At 41.3% G+C, this 17,022-nt stretch overlaps 1 protein-coding gene across 2 annotated transcripts in view; it reads left to right on the top strand.

Moving 5' to 3' along the window:
- Positions 1-8,870, top strand: part of CAPRIN1 (cell cycle associated protein 1) — a 33,023-nt gene extending 24,153 nt beyond the window's left edge. For both annotated transcript variants that reach the window (XM_061462057.1, XM_061462056.1), the window contains 7 exons: positions 1,119-1,229; positions 1,781-1,930; positions 2,103-2,253; positions 4,110-4,304; positions 5,501-5,601; positions 6,409-6,472; positions 7,587-8,870. In XM_061462057.1, coding sequence (XP_061318041.1) covers positions 1,119-1,229; positions 1,781-1,930; positions 2,103-2,253; positions 4,110-4,304; positions 5,501-5,601; positions 6,409-6,472; positions 7,587-7,651 — 837 coding nt within the window. In that variant the 3' untranslated portion in view covers positions 7,652-8,870. The remainder of the gene's footprint in view (positions 1-1,118; positions 1,230-1,780; positions 1,931-2,102; positions 2,254-4,109; positions 4,305-5,500; positions 5,602-6,408; positions 6,473-7,586) is intronic.
- The last annotated feature ends 8,152 nt before the right edge of the window (positions 8,871-17,022 follow it).

Raw genomic sequence — 17,022 nt, 5'->3', positions numbered from 1 at the left:
GCTTTCCCAAAACTCCTGTTGAAGTAGCATCTCTTAAACTTGCTGCTGCATTGTATAAATGATGTATTCACCTTTTCATTAAACTATGCCAGCTTAATACTGAACTGTCTAGTGATAAGGAACTTCCTGATTTTGAATTGAGCATATGTGGCACCTCTGAGGGACTCTGCTGGTCTCAAGTAGTAAGGCTGATCCTGTAGATATTTGAAAAGCAAAAGACACAATCTATCCAGATTTTTATCTTGGAGTAAGAATAGTGTTACTTGCTTGCTTTATCTTGTCCAGATTAGATCTGCACGTTTTAAGTCATTTATTTGTACAGAAACAGGAATGTGGTTCTTTTTTTCGCTTTGGTTTCCTGTGTATGTACCTGCTGAAGTGGTAGCATTCTTGGCAGTTTTGTTTTGTAAGTGTAGGCTGTTCTTTTTGGCAGAGAATTCTCTCTGCACCAGCTTTTATTTTACTGCTGATGGTATCTGTGGGGTTTTTCTTCCTTGCTTTCCTTACCTCAAGCAGTGCTGCCAGTGATTCTCTTTGGTATATTACAAGCAATAGCTTACTGTACCTCTTAGCTTTTGAATGCTCAGCAAGGTGATGTGAACACACCCACCAGTTGTTATCAGTTGCCTCTTGAAGTCCTTGATAGCCTTAAATGCAAAGTCCTCTGCTTTGCTGGTTAGAGTTTTCACTGGACTCTGTGCAGAGGAGCAAAGGCTGTAAAATGAGCAAATCCAGTCCCCTGGAAAACAGCCCTTCTCAATTTCTCTATGAGCCTCCCATTTAAACTGCTGTATATTCCTGTCTTTCTTTTCCCATGCTTACTGTTATTGTGGTTAGGATTGTGTAGGGAAATGAGGAAAAGGATATTCTTTAGTAGAAGCAAATACATGTCCAGCCAGTTGAGAAATAGCCACAGAATACACTGTGGCAGGGGGCGGATGGTGTGACATGTTTAGAATACATGTCAAGGTGAGGTGGTTAAATCTCTTACTTGTTAAAACAGTCCTTAATTTATAATAGTTGTAAAGATTTGCTGGAGAGAGTGCTAATTCTAGAGCTGATACTCTTACTAAAACTGTGTGTGAGCATCAGCTGGCTTTTGGGGTTTATTTTATCAGGTGCCCTTGGTTTCTTCTACAAGTGAGGGATATACAGCCTCCCAACCCATGTATCAGCCTTCTCACACAACAGAGCAACGGCCACAGAAAGAATCAATTGACCAGATTCAGGCAAGTCTTGATCTCACAGGGGGTGGGAAGGACTTTGCTTGCAGGTGGGATCAAATGTTAGTCTATGGTTCTCTGTAAATAAAGATGTGGCTTTTAATTCTCAGTCACCTGTAGATAGGACTGCTTCAGTTCCATGTAATTTCAACATTTTGAAGCTATCTGTGACCAGTTACTCCTTCATAGCAAGACTTGTAATAAACAAGATTGTTTAGTTAGATGCCAACGCGAGCATCAGTGTTGTTGGCTTAAGGAATGTGATTTATGTTTTATACATTGGCTAGCGTTTAGCCTAGAAACTTGTTCATTCCCCCCTCGAGTTTTTCTAGTTGTGTTTCAAGTTATGGAGGAGAAGACTGGTAGATTTATGTTCTCCCATTAAGCTGTTGTGATGAGGCTGTTCAGCTGAAGTAGAAAATACTCATTTCTTGAAGTGGATCTGAGGGTTGTCACTTTTTTATGTTGTGCTTTGGCTTTTTTAAAGTAAGGGTTTTAAGTAAAATTATGTAGTATTATGCAAAAGCTGCTTAAATGTTGTGTGTTTTAATTGTTAGGCTTCAATGTCACTGAATGCAGACCAGACCCCGTCATCATCATCACTTCCCACTGCATCCCAGCCACAGGTGTTCCAGGCTGGATCTAGCAAGCCTTTGCATAGCAGCGGAATCAATGTTAATGCAGCTCCATTCCAATCCATGCAAACAGTAAGTAGTAGATCAGTATAGAGTCCCTTTATTTTGGTAGTCGTTCTTTTTCTGTACAAACAGTGGAATCAGTCTTGTAATTACGTAAAATATTCTTTATATTCTTTATATGATGCAATGAAGAATTTTAAGAAGTGAATTGGACCAAAGAGCTGTTTTTCTCACGTTGTAGGTATTCAACATGAATGCACCCGTTCCTCCTGTTAATGAGCCAGAAACCCTTAAGCAGCAAAACCAGTACCAGGCCAGTTACAACCAGAGTTTCTCCAATCAGCCTCACCAAGTAGAACAATCAGATCTTCAGCAAGAGCAACTCCAGACGGGTAAGGTTACTTTAGCAAAAACTAAAATGGTAGTAGCCTCAGTAAAGCAGGTGATCATCAGGCTGTGAAGTCCTAGATGATGTTGCAAAACATGTCACACATTCTCAAATGTCTAGTCTTGAAAGCTTTCCCCTCAGTAATACTGGAGTTTGTTATTCTGGCTCGGTGTGAATGCCCAGCTGGGGTTGAAATTCAGTATACATCTCGCCAACTGTTAAAGAATTGGTTGGTTCAGTAAAACCAAACATGAACAGGATTAAGGATTGTTCTAAAGATGAAAGCAGTATAGTGGAGTACTTGCTCTGCTGATGTTAAGGTTGAATGCTTAAAAAAGATTGTACCATATGATATGACATTTTGAAAAGGAAATAGTAAGCTAGAATTGAGAACAAATACAGATTGGTTCTGACAGATGATAGAAGGTTCACAAAGATCTAGGCCTTTTTGTTAGCTAAAACCGGTTAGACATGGTTTGAAATCAGCAGGCAAAATGCTTTCCAAGTTAGCAACAAACAGTAAAATAAAGTCTATGTACAAAGCTATTCTTCTCCTAGTACTTCCTCATTTTCCACTGAGATGAAATGTGCAGATGCAGAGGGGGATTTTGAGTGAAGGACACAGAAAAGAGATGACAAAGGGTGAAGTGCTAACAACTACCGGACATGGAGTGAGGAAAAGGAGACCAATCCTTTTTCTCAACTGATTATGATCTTGAAATCTGCCTTCCTTGCAGGTTGTGATACTGGGATGGGTGGATAAGAAGAGGGAGAACCAAGTTTCATTGTTTATCTGTATGGGTTTTGAGCCATATTACACTGCAAGGCAGAAAGACAATCTGGGGAGTGCTGGTGTGGAAGGTGGGCCATGCAGTATTAAATGCTAAACTTAGTGTAACAGTAAAGGGAACTCATGAGACACAGAAAATGCAATGGCTTTAGAACAAAACCTGCAGACAGTAAACACCCCAAAGGATGGCCATTTCATGCATTCCACAAGAGTCAGTGGGAAGCTGGGAGAAGGGAGTATCTGCATAAGTTCCATAGCACTCTGTGATGAATGGGGTAGACAGAAAGTTGCGTTCCCTGTTGGGAGACTTTCTGCAGATGAGAGGGACTTCCTGCTCACAAATTGTGAGATCTTCCTTCAGCATTTGGTATCAGGTTACATTTTACAGCTGTTTTGCTCTTACATACAGAATTAATCTTTTATTGCACTTACTGAGCCTGTAATCCTCAGATTGCTTTTGTAATCCAGTGATTCCTGTGAATATGTTGTGGCATACCTTACTTCAAAGAGGTAGTCGTACTTCAAAGCACAGATAATCTCAAGCTGTCCATCCTGTTCTTGCCTCCCCCAGCTTGTATGCAGTCAAAACATCAGCTTGGTTAAAATGTTCCCATCAATCCCACCTTAGCACAGCTGAGAGAGAGAATTTAGTTGGTGAGAGCAAGTATTTCTTGGTGGCTTTCTGCCAGTTCAGAAGGGAGAAAGTTACAGAAGTGAATTAACTTACTTGTAACTGGGGTGGTTTTTTTTGCCCCTAGAGCATGTGTTGTTGATTTTTAAAGGGTTGAAATAACACAGGAAAATTGCACCTGTATGAGGAATACTTGCTGTTGACTTTACGCTAGGTACTTCTTAACGCTGACTCATATCAACTCTCTACCAGTTTTAGGTTGTTTAAATATTGTGGGATATCTGGCTAATAAGCTTGATACTTAATTCTGCAAATGATTTTTCTTTGAATGGGTGAGGATTTGAATGTTGAGTGTGTAAAGTCTGTATGTGGGAACATAAGTGCAGACTCTTCTACTTCATTTTCTCCCCCTTCCTCCCTGTCCCCCATTCCAATTTAGTGGTTGGTACTTACCATGGTTCCCCGGACCAGACTCATCAAGTGGCAGGTAACCACCAGCAACCTCCCCAACAGAACACTGGATTTCCACGGAACAGTCAGCCTTATTACAACAGTCGAGGAGTGTCTCGTGGTGGCTCACGTGGGGCTCGTGGCTTAATGAACGGTTACAGGGGACCGGCAAATGGATTTAGAGGTAAACAGCTTTGTTAAACTCACTCGTTTGACTTTGACTTCTTTCTGGAAGCACAGTGTCAAGTTAAAAGTGTTAAACCAACCTGTCATTGTTTTAATACTGTAATAGTAGCTCTGTAAGATACTTAAACTTGCAGTAAAAAAATCCATTTGCTTTAGCTAACTGAAATTTGAGGTGTTTGGTTTGGCTTCCTAGGAGAATGGAACGAAGAAGCATCTTTCTTCTCTGTTCTGTGCTGAAGGCTTAGTGTTAATTTGATTAGGCATGTCCTGCAAGTATAAGCAAGCACAGAAGTATCCAGCAGTTTCACAACCAGCAAGTGAGGCATTCAGATGCAAATTGATATTTCAGAAATGCTTTTTATTTTCAGTTATGGTAAAAGCAGTGTATTTTAGACTTTTGTGTTTTATATTGAGGATAGGTTGAATAATATGGAAATACTAGAACAAAGACGTCCAGAAGTCATTCATCTGAGAGAATTAACAGGAGCAGAGGAATGATAACTGTAGTTCTGGATAAATATGAGAACTGTTATGATTCCTGGAGATTACTGTATGATGCTGTCAATGTTACAAAGATGTGTCTTTTGAAATGGGGGAGAGAGACGTTTTCCTTGTCAGGTAGTCTGGGATTAGACTAATGGGTCCAGTGCTGTCTGCTTTTGCCACGTTCTCTTCCTCTCAAGTGTTTGGAGAGTAGATAAGAAACCTGTACAATAAAAATACAACTGAGAGTAATAGGGAATGCAGTTGATTGCTACATGTCTGCTTAAAATTGATCTGGATTGCAGCATTAGATCCTTGGGACTGGAGCCATCCTTGGACATGGTTCTCAGCACTTGTAAGAGGCTTGGCACAGGAGCAGCTTCTTGCTCATGTTGGCTGTTGTGGCCTTGCAGGTCACAGCTAGTACATTTAGATCCTAGTATTATGTTTAGCTCTGGATTGAATATGTAAATAAAGCCTCAGATCACTAGAGAAATGCATTGACTTGCTGCTTCCTCCTCCCAGTTCTTACTATTTCTTTGTTCTTGTAATACTGTTAGCACTAATGTTTGCTTGACTTGCAGGTAAACTGTACTTACTAAAGGGTTTTCCTCAGGTTTAGTTAAAATGCTGTTACTGCTTTTCTTTAAATGGCAGCATAAAGTAATAAGTTATCATTTCCAAGTGAAAGACTTGTGCCCTGTTCCTTAGGAGGATATGATGGCTACCGTCCTTCCTTTTCCAACACTCCAAACAGTGGTTATACGCAGCCCCAGTTTAATGCTCCTCGGGATTACTCAAACTACCAGCGGGTAAGCTACTATTGTGTTGTGACAGTCTAGAAGTACCTATGAAAAAGCACAATGAAAGCACTCAAGGGCTTTTTTTTATTGCTAATAAAGACAAAATAATCAGATACTAAACAGAAAGAAATAGACTATTGAATGGCTGATTACGCTTGGGAAACATGTACTGTTTGGCTGATTATTCTCTAAAGGAGTTAGTGTAGTAACTAGAGCAAGGTTGCATGAATTACAAAGAACTCTAAAGTGAGAAGGAAACTTAAATCCGTTGAAATGAACTTTTCAGGTTTGTTTGGGGTTGCCTGTTTCTGGTACTCTGAAATTTGTGTAGAATTTTGTTGTTCTGAAGGAAGTCTGCTCAGTTTGAGCAAAGCTTAGACTGACTGGAGGATGTCTTAACTCTGCATATGCCCAGACAAGTATTTGTAAGCAAATGAGATGACATTTTGATCCTGCCATTAAAATGTCATTTCATTTATTGACCGGTCCTTCAGCAAATGAATCTGTTTGACCTCTGGGTAGCTTGAAAAATTGGAACACTAAATACGCATTTACATTTCTTATTCATATTGAACTGCGTAACCTGTAATTGGAGAGAGATTTTGGCATTGTATGTTTTATTATACCTACGAGGTACTAGCAGGAGTAAGAATTCATTTTTCTAGTACAAATTTAGACCAATAAAATACTATATGCTGAAGTCACAGGTGTTTTGTCAGGGCATACTGTTTGAAAAGCTCCTTATTTTATTGGCTTCCCGAAACATAACCAAAGGTTAGGTTTAAAGTTTTAACTTTATTCATTTCTTTGCTTCAGGATGGGTATCAGCAGAATTTCAAACGTGGCTCTGGACAAAGTGGACCTCGGGGAGCTCCTAGAGGTAATTCCTGAGTACTGAATAATGGGTTTGGGTTGAATGGAAGGTTTTGCTCCAGCTTCTGGAGTTTTGGGCTTAAAAAGTGACCTTACTCCTTATTCAGCAGGTCACAGTTGAAGAATAAGCTTACTTCCCTTTGACATCGGAGCTGACCCTGCTTTTGAATAGGGGTTGGAGGACCTCTTGAGGTCCCTTCTGGCTAGAATTGCGCTGTGATCCTTTGAACTTGGGATGGAAGTCAGCTGTTAAATGAGGAATTCTTTGACAAGAAATTAAAACAGTTGCTTTTGATACTTTAAATGTAGCAGAACTATTTAGTTGCCTTTTACTAATGAAAGCCTTAAAGTTTGTTTTATCGTGACTTAAGATCTGCTTACTTACATGCATTAGTAACTTGCAAGTAAGTCTTACTTATAAAGCAGACATTGGCCTTGAGCTGTCAGCCTACAAAATTGCATGTTACTCTGTTGCACTGAAGGATGTGCTGCTGCATCTGTTGCAGAGGTCTCTCTTGACCTAAGCATACAAAACCTCCTTCTATGCTCATATGTTCTCTGATCCTGCAGAATTTAGCTTACAGGGGTGTGTTGTCACAAGTTTGCGATGTATCCATCTGCGAAAACCAAACAAAACCCCCACGTACATAATGAGGCTTTAGTTGAACTTCTGCATTTTATTTTCAACCCTATTTCCAGTTTGGGGGTTTTTTTTGTTTGCTTTTTTTAGTAGGCTTTTGGTGAGACTTTGTTCTGTCTCAGTGCAGGCACTTCCTTTGGAATCTAGAGTTATCACTAAAGCACCTTCTCAGTGAGGACATCTTGAGGCTGTACATTCCACTGTCTGTGAAACAAATAATTGCCTTACATGACTGCAAGTTTTTTTACTTCAAATGGTTCCATTTAGTTACGGGGAAAGAAAGTATTGGGATAAAGCTGAAAACTGTAAAAGACAGGTTGTACACTGTTGAGTTTTGATTTGAAAGAGCTTTTAGAACTGTATGTAGTCTAGATACACACCTGGGATTCTTACACAGTTTAAACCAGGGTTTTTAGGAGGTTTCTTCTTTAAATAACCTGACTTCATGCAAAATTCAAGAGCCTTTTTGTATGTTTTCTAGGTCGTGGAGGGCCCCCAAGACCAAACAGAGGGATGCCTCAAATGAATGCTCAGCAAGTGAATTAAATGAATTCACGGGATTACATTAAACGCCAAAAACACGCTGGCCAGTGTACTATACATGTTACCAGAAGAGTTATTATCTATTTGTTCTCCCTTACAGGAAGTTTGTTGTAAAGGGACTATTTTCATTACCCATAATGACAGGACTACAGTTGCCAGCTTTATATTACCTGGATATTGAAAGGAACGAAACAACGTTTACTCTGCATGTTCTGTCCTAAGCATCATCTTGAGCCTTGCACATGAGATTCAGATTCCTCACCCTTGCTAAGAGTAAAGCAAAAAAAAAAAAGGCAATTTTCAGGGTGATCCAATCTCCATGGTTAACTGAAGTGGAAGGAAAAAAGCAAAGACTCACTTCTGACATTTGAAAGTGATGTAACAAATTTGTATAAAACCTGCAAATTCATAGATTTACTGTGATGGCAGTTGACAAAACGTAACGTTCCCATGAAAGGATGGAAAAGGTGAAGTGTGGCTTGATAGAGCAAGTGCATTTCAGCTTTTTCATACTCAGTTGAAGCACTGAACAGTTCAAAGATGCGTGATGATGCATATTTCCCTAAACAGACAACTGGGCTTATAGCCAGCTCTTGACAAAGAAGCAGCACCCTTAGCTGCAGCACTCCTCATCACCAGGGCCCTGTTCACTGTGGCTAAGGATTTAAGATTGCTTGCATAACTGCTAATGTAATTGTGTAATTATTTTTAAAAAAGAAAAGAAAATATGGAAAAAAAAAAAAAAGCTTTGATTTGGCATTTCCAAAAGAATTTGCAACAAATGTGAGAGCAAACCTGGATGGCCACTGTATATTTGATGTGAAGTATTTAGATTCTCTCTTTGAAACACTTTTTAAGTTTCTTTGATAGCAATGACTTTTGTAAGGATTGGTATTCTCTATCATTCCTTATGACTTGCACATTGTCTGTCACTAATACTTGACCTTGCTGTATTATCACCTAAATAACTGATGCCGGTACTGATGGAAATCTCTAATGGATAATCATAACACTTTTGGTCACATGTCCTTTTGTCTTTCCTGCAGCCTTGAAGGTTTTAAGAAATCTCAAATGCCCGCTGCTGCTGCCCTTTTAATTGCTATCTTTTGAAAAGCACCAGTATGTGTTTGAATTGATTTCCCCTTTTAAGGGAAATGACAGCCAGCAGTTACAGTTCTAATGGTATAAGCAAGACAAATAAAACATGTTTATAAAAATTGTATCCTGGAACACTGGTTTTCAACGACTGAAACAAGTTTAATGTGATGGGGTGACATTTCGTAACGTTTTGTTTGGGGTTTTTTTTTGCCCTGATAGATTCTCTTTTTTTCCTGACTACATGTAAATGCACCTCCTGTGTTTCCGATTTTATTCTAATAGCTGTGATTTCCGGGGAACTTATTTCTACGGACTTTTCCTTTTCATCAAGGCAGCAATGTATAAAAGAAATGGCATAAGACTAGGAGCTGGAAAATACCAAGTCTTATTCAAGTTTTACTGCATACTTGTGATATAATCTTTGGAAAAATCACTTGTGCCTACCTTTCGCGCACATGCACTCTCTCTGCAGTGGGGAGAATATATTGATAGCTGCCTCCATAGAGGTGTTGGTAGTTACGTTGCGTTCTATAGCACATGCAAGAAGAAAAGTGCTATATATATGTTAAGTTTTGCTCATCCGATAATTCCTACCTGTGGAAGGGTGAAATTAAGGAACAGCTACATGTTGTTTAATTGTTGTATACAAAACTGAAGGTTGTTTTCGCTCAGAGGGTCGTTTCTACTTTGTATCACAACTTGAGCTTTCCGAACTTGTAGTCAGCTATTTTGACTTCGTTGTGAAATAACCTGAAACTCCATACAAATAGGGGGTACTATCACTTTCCCATGTTCTGTGTGAAGAGTACAAATGAGAAATGTTTGTACTGAGAAAAGTGAGAAGCTTGTGAAGACAATATTCCACACCAGACATCTTGAGACGATGCTGATGGTTAGAAGAAGTGGTTTTAGTCAAAACCTAGAAACATTCCATACCATACAATATAAACTGCAGTCCGGTGAGAAGTTGCTGTTCTGTGTCTTTTTTAGGAAGCTATTACTGAGATAATAGTCCCAACTGTTTTTTAACTGGAAAAAAAAGAAAAAAAAAAGAAATAAAAAGACAAACCTTTTAATGTTGAACTGATGTAGGAAACCAGTGAATTCTTCTTTTCTAATTACTTCTTTTGTGCATCGGCTTTTTAAATGGTTGATAGAACACAAGCTGTTCAGCTTTTTCCATTGCACACCAAATGCTTCTTAAATAGCTAATTGTAGTTTGAGAGTGAACTTGCAGCATACTGAATTAAAGCCTGATGAATGCATCAGAACATTCCACTTAAGGTTTTGGGTTTGGTTTTTCTTTACGTTCACCTTAAATTTATTGATAAAACATTGGGTAGTTGAGAGGCCTTTTAATTGAGATCCAGCTTTGTGAGCCTTTCCATGTGTGAAAATGGTCTTTTAGAGTAGCTGCTCCACTGTGTGATGATAGAAGGAGATGTGTTATAATAGTAACAACCGTAGAACAAGTACGTTACGTGTGGTTAATCTGGGAATTTGCACTGACTCCTTTAATCTCAATACATGTATCTAATAAACAGTATACTGAAACATCAGCTCGAGTCACGGTATGGCACAAAGATCCACTAACTGCTGTTCTGGCCTAAGAGGAGCTTTTAAGTATCTTCACTGCATAACATAGCTCTAGAGCAGAGTTAGATCGAGATCACAAGCATTCCAAGGTAGGCTTCTTTTGGAAAAGGGCATTACAGAAATGAACATACAGAAATGAAAGGGCATTATAGAAATGAACCTGTTGAGGCAGAATGGTTCTGGGCTGGTTCTGTTGCTGAGCCCTTTCTCGATGCCAGTGGGCAAAGTTGTTTTTAGTCTAGTTAGGTGCTGCTGTAGGATAACTCGGGCCTGGTGCTTGTGGTTGGAAAGCATGAGTGAGCATAATCAAGTCCTATGTCTGAGCCTGTGTGTAGACACGTCGGTTGCTCTCTTTGGTGGTTTTACTTGATTCTTATGTGAATCAGTCTTTGGGGAGTGTAACTGATTAGTTACGAGTGCTTGCATGCAAGGCCACTGTGAGGAGAGGGGCTTCTCTATCTGATAACTGTGATAATGAGTGGTGGTATGTGTTTGAGCACCCATTTGTAGCTTCAGCATCCTGCTTCCTCTTGGCTGTAGTATGAGGATTCTTGAGTGAATAACTGATAAATCACTCAGATTTTCTGCCTAATGTTACTATGTCTGGGAAACTTGGATCCTTCCTAGACATCCTAAAAGATTTAACTGAAATCACGAGCTGTTGTCTCATACCTAAGGTCGACATTGTGCTATGTTTTATTTCTGTGTTCTCCCTGTCCAAAAAAGAACAGTTCACCAATATGCCTTTGTGCTTTTGCTGTGGAGGAAGGTCTAAACTTCCTTAACCCCTACTTTCTTTCTAAGGTACTATCTTTTGTGTACAGCAATCCCTACAGCATAATATTCAGAGTAGGTGGAAGAGTAATGTTGATTTCCTGTTAATAGCCAGTTTATGTGTTCTGCTGAGAACTTTGTGCCCTTAAATATTACTTCTCAAAATGTCCTGCTGACCTGATTTGTTAGATGGGGAGATTCTTTGATTGTGTCTTTGGAGATGGATCAAGCTTCCTTCATTCCTCCAAATGGCATCTGAATAACTGCTTTGGAGAGAGAAACATTAGTGAAAAGCCTTTAACTTAGACAAATACTGGAAAGATGGTAAATGATATTGAAATAGTGGTTAAACTTCACACAACTAAAAGCAAATAGGGCAAAACCTTTGTGGTCCAGCAGAATAAGACACAAAACCAACTGATAAGAAAAATCTTGATCTTTTCTTTTGAGTTTCTGACACAGTCTGAGCTGAGTAGTTGGCTTTTCTTACCTCGTCTTTGCAAGAAGCAGTTATGAATGCACACTTGAGATGCAAGTGTTTGTGCTCAGGGGGCAAGATTGTTCTGTATTCTCCATATCTCCTGTGGCTACAAAGGGACATGAGAACACTGCTCATTACCAGCTCCGTTAATGAGGCTGCCACTCACACCCTGAAAATGAAGATCATCCCTCTTGCTCATGCAAAACTGCTTGATTAAAGTGTGTGCAAAGTATCAGACCAGATACTTGATGACACAGCTTGATACCTGGAGTTGAGGTTTGTGACTATAGGTAGGTGTGTATTTTAGTCTTTAAATCTATGCACCCGTATTCCATCTGCGTTGAATGTGGATGGGGCTAGAAAGGCTTTAATTGCTTGAGCTAGTACCAGCTAAGTTCTTGCAGATGGGTTGGGTCAGTCTTCACCACTGACCATAAAATCAGAGCCTCATGAGAAGAGCAAGCAGGAAATGATCCCAAACAATAAACTTCCCCTTTCAAACTTGGAAGATAATTTCCTCATTTAAATGTGGGTTTAAATATAGTCCTGATTATTGTCTGGGAAATCAAACATTGCAGAATTGTCATTTCTTTTGAATTCTGGTTTTCTCTAAATGACAATTTATTGTCTTTGTTCAACCACAGCATCAGTATCAGAACATTTGGTTGGTCTCATACTAATCGTGGCTGTCTTGTAGTCTGCGGCAGAGCATAAAGAGGGAGCTTTGATGAGACCTTTGGGATAATTCCCATGTTTAACATTAGATGAGCACACCTGAGAGGTCATGCAGAAGGCTAATTGCTGAAATCAGAATGTGTTTCTCTTTTGCCAGTTTGTTTTTCCAGAGGGAGGGAGATGGGGAAGGTTCTTCAAACTTCCTGGTTGGCAAATACTGTGTGCTTTTACACTGGAATGTTTTTCATCCTGGTAGTGCATTTTCCAAGAGGAAAGGTTCTGTGCTTCTGAGAACTACACCGGGCTGCTTAGTATTGGATGTTGCATTTGGATCATCAAGCATTATACATCTGTGCTGTAGTCAACTTGAAGAAACTTAATGGCTCTTCCTGTATGTGAGAGCAAGCCCCTGCCCCTCATACACTTCCATGGAGCTTCAGAGCTGCAGCTCTGATTCATGTGCATTCCCCAGCTGCAGAAGCTGGGCACTGTTGGGTTTTTGGTGTAGTATCACAGAATCTCTTGATTTGCTGAACGATTTAACTAAGGGAAGAGGTGCTAGTCCATTAACCACACTCCTAGGCACTTAGAATTGAGTGCATTGAAATGATCTGTGGCTTTGTAGATCCAGCCTTAATGGAGGGAAGGAAATCTTTTCCAAACCCCACATTCTAAAGCCAGTTTGAGCAGCATGTGTATAGGAAAACTTCAGCCTGACTTAGCATTTTGTTCTGCATTACATTTATCGTCATTAGCTCTTGCTGCAGGTATTAAGCCATTAATATTAAAAGGTAGATTCTGTTCCTCCCTACTTTGTAATAATCAGATGGGTGTAAGTAGCTCAGTTCCATCTGTGGTGACCAATTTCTCCTTCCTTTAAGACATGCTCTTGATCCCAGTAGTGGATCAAGAGTACACCTGACATCTTGGTATTGAGGTGCATTTTAGTATATCCAGTAGCCTTTTATTAATGAGAATGTGCTTCCTTTTTAGAAGCTATTCAAGCTTAGAATAAACATGAGCAATGCATCTACCATAGGAAATAAGTCTTCAGAACTCTGTTTAGTTAATTGTCAGGTTTCAATTTTATGATGGCCTTAGACATACCTGTATATATGTCTTTGCAGTCCTTTCACCTCAGGTTTCAATCAAGTTTGGTCCATGGCTTATGTAAGCACTTGAAAAATAAATCTGAATGTTTTTACATCTTTCCCTTTTAAGCAAGTATTTCATACCTCTACCTGAAGGAATTGCGCTTGGCTTGGTGGTTTTATCTCAATGATGGGGTTTCTCTGGGTTCACCTCCCCCACAACACTGTTCTGCAGCCTCTATGATTTTTAATTCAATAGTTTTATCATTTTTGGTGTATTTTAAAACAAATATCCCCAAACACATCCAGTGGTATCAAACACATTTTGCCTATGATATCACCTGTTTTTTTGAATACTTCATTGTTCAAATACTCAAGTTCAAGCCTCTTTTTTGAGCAGTATTAAAAGCTAAGAATAAATACATCTATGCAAATAGCTTGGCTCAACTTTGCCATTGAAGGGTTAGGAAGAGTTTTGCTGTCAGTTTGAGGGCTAATACCATGTTTCTGAAAACCCTTACTGGAGTTTAAGCCAGGTCAGGTTGAGCTGCAATAGGAAAAGTCTCTCACAGTTGTGCAACTTGGGATTTTGTACAGAGGACTTCCAAACCACTGCGGTTTTATTAAACAATGGAGCTTAAATGTTACAATCCACCTGCTTTTATTGAGACACAAGGTTCCTGACATCCCTTGGGACTTCATCGTTCAGTATTGGGTAAGGTAGCCTAAGTGTTATTTTCCTGTAGCTGTTCTCTCTTTGCTTTCTGTAGTCTTACTCCTATGGGAATACTGTGTATCCAAATGCCCCTTTTCCTTCCCTCAGCGGTACCAGAGAACACCAGTGACACAGTATTGGTTGTGTAGTGCTGCAGTAGGTGGAAATAGAAGGGTTAGGATGGAAAAGACAGTTTACTCCACCAGGGCTGGGGTTTAACAGCAGGATTCCTTTAGAACAAAGGCTTTTAGAGACATGTTGCTGTTGAGGTTTGGTTTAACCTTGTACAGTCAGTTACGTAAAGTCACTGATCTGAACCACAGGACAGATGTGGAAGTTCTGAGTCCTGCTGTTGGACGGGTCTGTATCTCGGGGGGCTTTTGCAAGCTGGCTGCTCACATGAGTCAAAACAGCTGTGTCTGGTTCTGCAACTCAGTTGGAAGGAGAACTGAGATGAGTTACTGTAGGAGCTACAGGAAGTTTAGTCTTTCAGAGCTAAAATCTGGCTTCTGTAATAGAGCTGACACCAGCACGAGGTACTTCTGGTTTCCTTCTGGAGCTCTAAGGTTAACTCTGTTGTCCTGGGCCAATCTCTCCCTCACCTTTTTAACCTCAAAAGGCCAAAACTTTAATTCCTCAGCTTTTTAGCCTCTGTTAATGACTGACTGCAGATTAAGCATTAGAATTCCTTAATTATGAAAAAGTAAATGTAATCTACTTTTAAATGTGAATGCAATTTGAAATGTAGTTCTTAGATTCATGTATGTACTTACAATCTGCAATGCAGTCGGGGAGGAAGGGTTACCTTAACCTGCGTGAAGCCAACCAAGCAGTTCTTGCAAACCCAGCTGGTTCTGGATGGTACCCACCACCCTGGGCTGAAGGCACGTGGGGACACACCATTGTCATCCAAGGTTGTTTTCCTTGAGAAAAAACCTCCTTTGACTTCCACTTAAGACATGAACCTAGGCCTGAATGCACTCAAACCCTTTTCCAAGAAGCTTGTGTATAATTTTGTTTTCCAGGCACCAGAAGAAGAGGCTGAGGCAAGCACAAGAGATTAAAAGCAGAACATTAAATATAAAGGATGATGATCCATTTGAGTTGTTCGTAGCAGCCACAAGCATTTGCTACTGCTATTACAGTGAGACTCACAAGATTCTTGGTAATGCTTTTGGCATGTGTGTACTTCAGGTAAGGAACTTTTACTGCCCTGGGGTCAATGGCTTTCAGTGTAAATGCTGCAGGAACAGTGTTCCTTCTCTTATGTGTGATGGACTTTTTTATCTGTGAGGATGCTGGTGGTGTGGTCTGCTGGGGATGGCTCAGGGAGATCTTTGCTTGCTCAGGGATTGGCTCTTTCTGGCTGGAGGCAGCTGCTGGTGGGGACCCCTTTAGATTCACCCCTCAGTTCCCCTTCCCCAGCTAAAGGGAGGAATGAAGAAATAAGGACAATGAGCTGGATAGAGGGAGGCACAGAAATGGGATTCAAAACCCAACACTGTACATACAGATAGGAAACCATTTGACCTCATAGCAGCCTTCCAGTATCTGAAGGGGGCCTATAAGGATGGTGGGGAGGGGCCCTTCATTAGGGACTGTAGTGATAGGACAAGGGGTAATGGGTTCAAACTTAGGGGAAGTTTAGATTGAATATAAGGAAGAAGTTCTTTACTGTGAGGGTGGTGAGGCACTGGAATGGGTTGCCCAGGGAAGTTGTGAATGCTCCATCCCTGGCGGTGTTCAAGGCCAGGTTGGACAGAGCCTTGGGTGCCATGGTTTAGTGTGAGGTGTCCCTGCCCATGGCAGGGGGGTTGGAACTGGATGATCTTAAGGTCCTTTCCAGCCCAAACCATTCTAAGAAATAAAAAGAGACAGGAGGATACATAAAGCAATGGGGTACAAGAAACACAGGAAAGAATTTAAACATCAGGACAGGGAAGAAATGGAACATACAAGAATTGATAGGACAGTTCACACAGGTGAGAATGAAAAGGGCAGGAGCTGGATAGACAGATGTACATGTAAAGACAAATGTAAAGTGGATGGGGTAAAGGGAAGAGGGAGGAGGACGTGTGGGGAAGAGAGGGGCTGGGGCAAAAAAAGTGTGAAAGAAACACCTGGGGGAAAGTTGCAGGGAAAAAAGGTGTGTGGGGAAAATAGGAGTGAAAAAGGCTTGTAGGGAAAAAAACCCACAAAACTTGGGGGGGGGGAGTGTGGGAAAAGATGGGAGAAAAAGAAAAGATGGAGGGGAAAAAAAAAGTGTGGGGGAAAGAGGGGGAGGGGAAAGGTGTGGGGAAAAGCTGAGGGAAGGGAAAGGGCTCCCTGGGGGAATGAAGGGCTGGCGGGGTGAATGCCCGGGGAGATGCAGCCGTAGGGGAAAAGAACCCTGCGTGGGAAAATCTTACGGGGTGAAACAAAGCGTGACCCCAACCAGTGACCCCAACCAGTGACCCCAACCCTCCCGAAGCTCCGGGAAAGCCTGGAACGAGGAATTCCACGTGGGAAAACCGCGGTGCCGAGCGAAACCCGCCCCGCCGCCGGGATCGGAGGCTGCCTATTGTGGCGCCCCCTGGCGGCTCTTTCGGGTCCCTCGCGCCCCGCCGGTGCCGGGGGCCTCTCGCGGCTGCCCTGAGGCGGGGGCGCTGCTGCCGGGCCGGACCCCGCCGCCACCGCCTCCCCCTCTTCACGGTCCCGTTGTCGTCTCCCGGTTCCGCCAGGGGCCCGCGAGCGCAAACGGCACCGTTCCTGCACCGGGAACACTGTGAGTTAACGAGCGCTCCGGCGGGGCCCTGATCACTGCGTGTGTGTTTCCACAACTCCGCGACTCTCCCGTGTGGAAAAAACCGCTTGCGTTCTGCTTAAAGCGTACAACTACCGGACACCATTACACAGTGTCAGGCATTATTACACCGTTACGTACGGCGCAGGCGAACCGCAAGGA

This window comes from Pezoporus flaviventris, unplaced genomic scaffold (genome assembly GCF_033815535.1).
Source record: "Pezoporus flaviventris isolate CSIRO_AGI_PZ_B2104156 unplaced genomic scaffold, CSIRO_AGI_Pfla_v1 ptg000035l, whole genome shotgun sequence".
In the NCBI taxonomy this organism is placed as follows: domain Eukaryota; kingdom Metazoa; phylum Chordata; class Aves; order Psittaciformes; family Psittacidae; genus Pezoporus; species Pezoporus flaviventris.
Note: the sequence above shows the minus strand (reverse complement) of the source record. Positions and strands in the feature narration are given on the sequence as shown.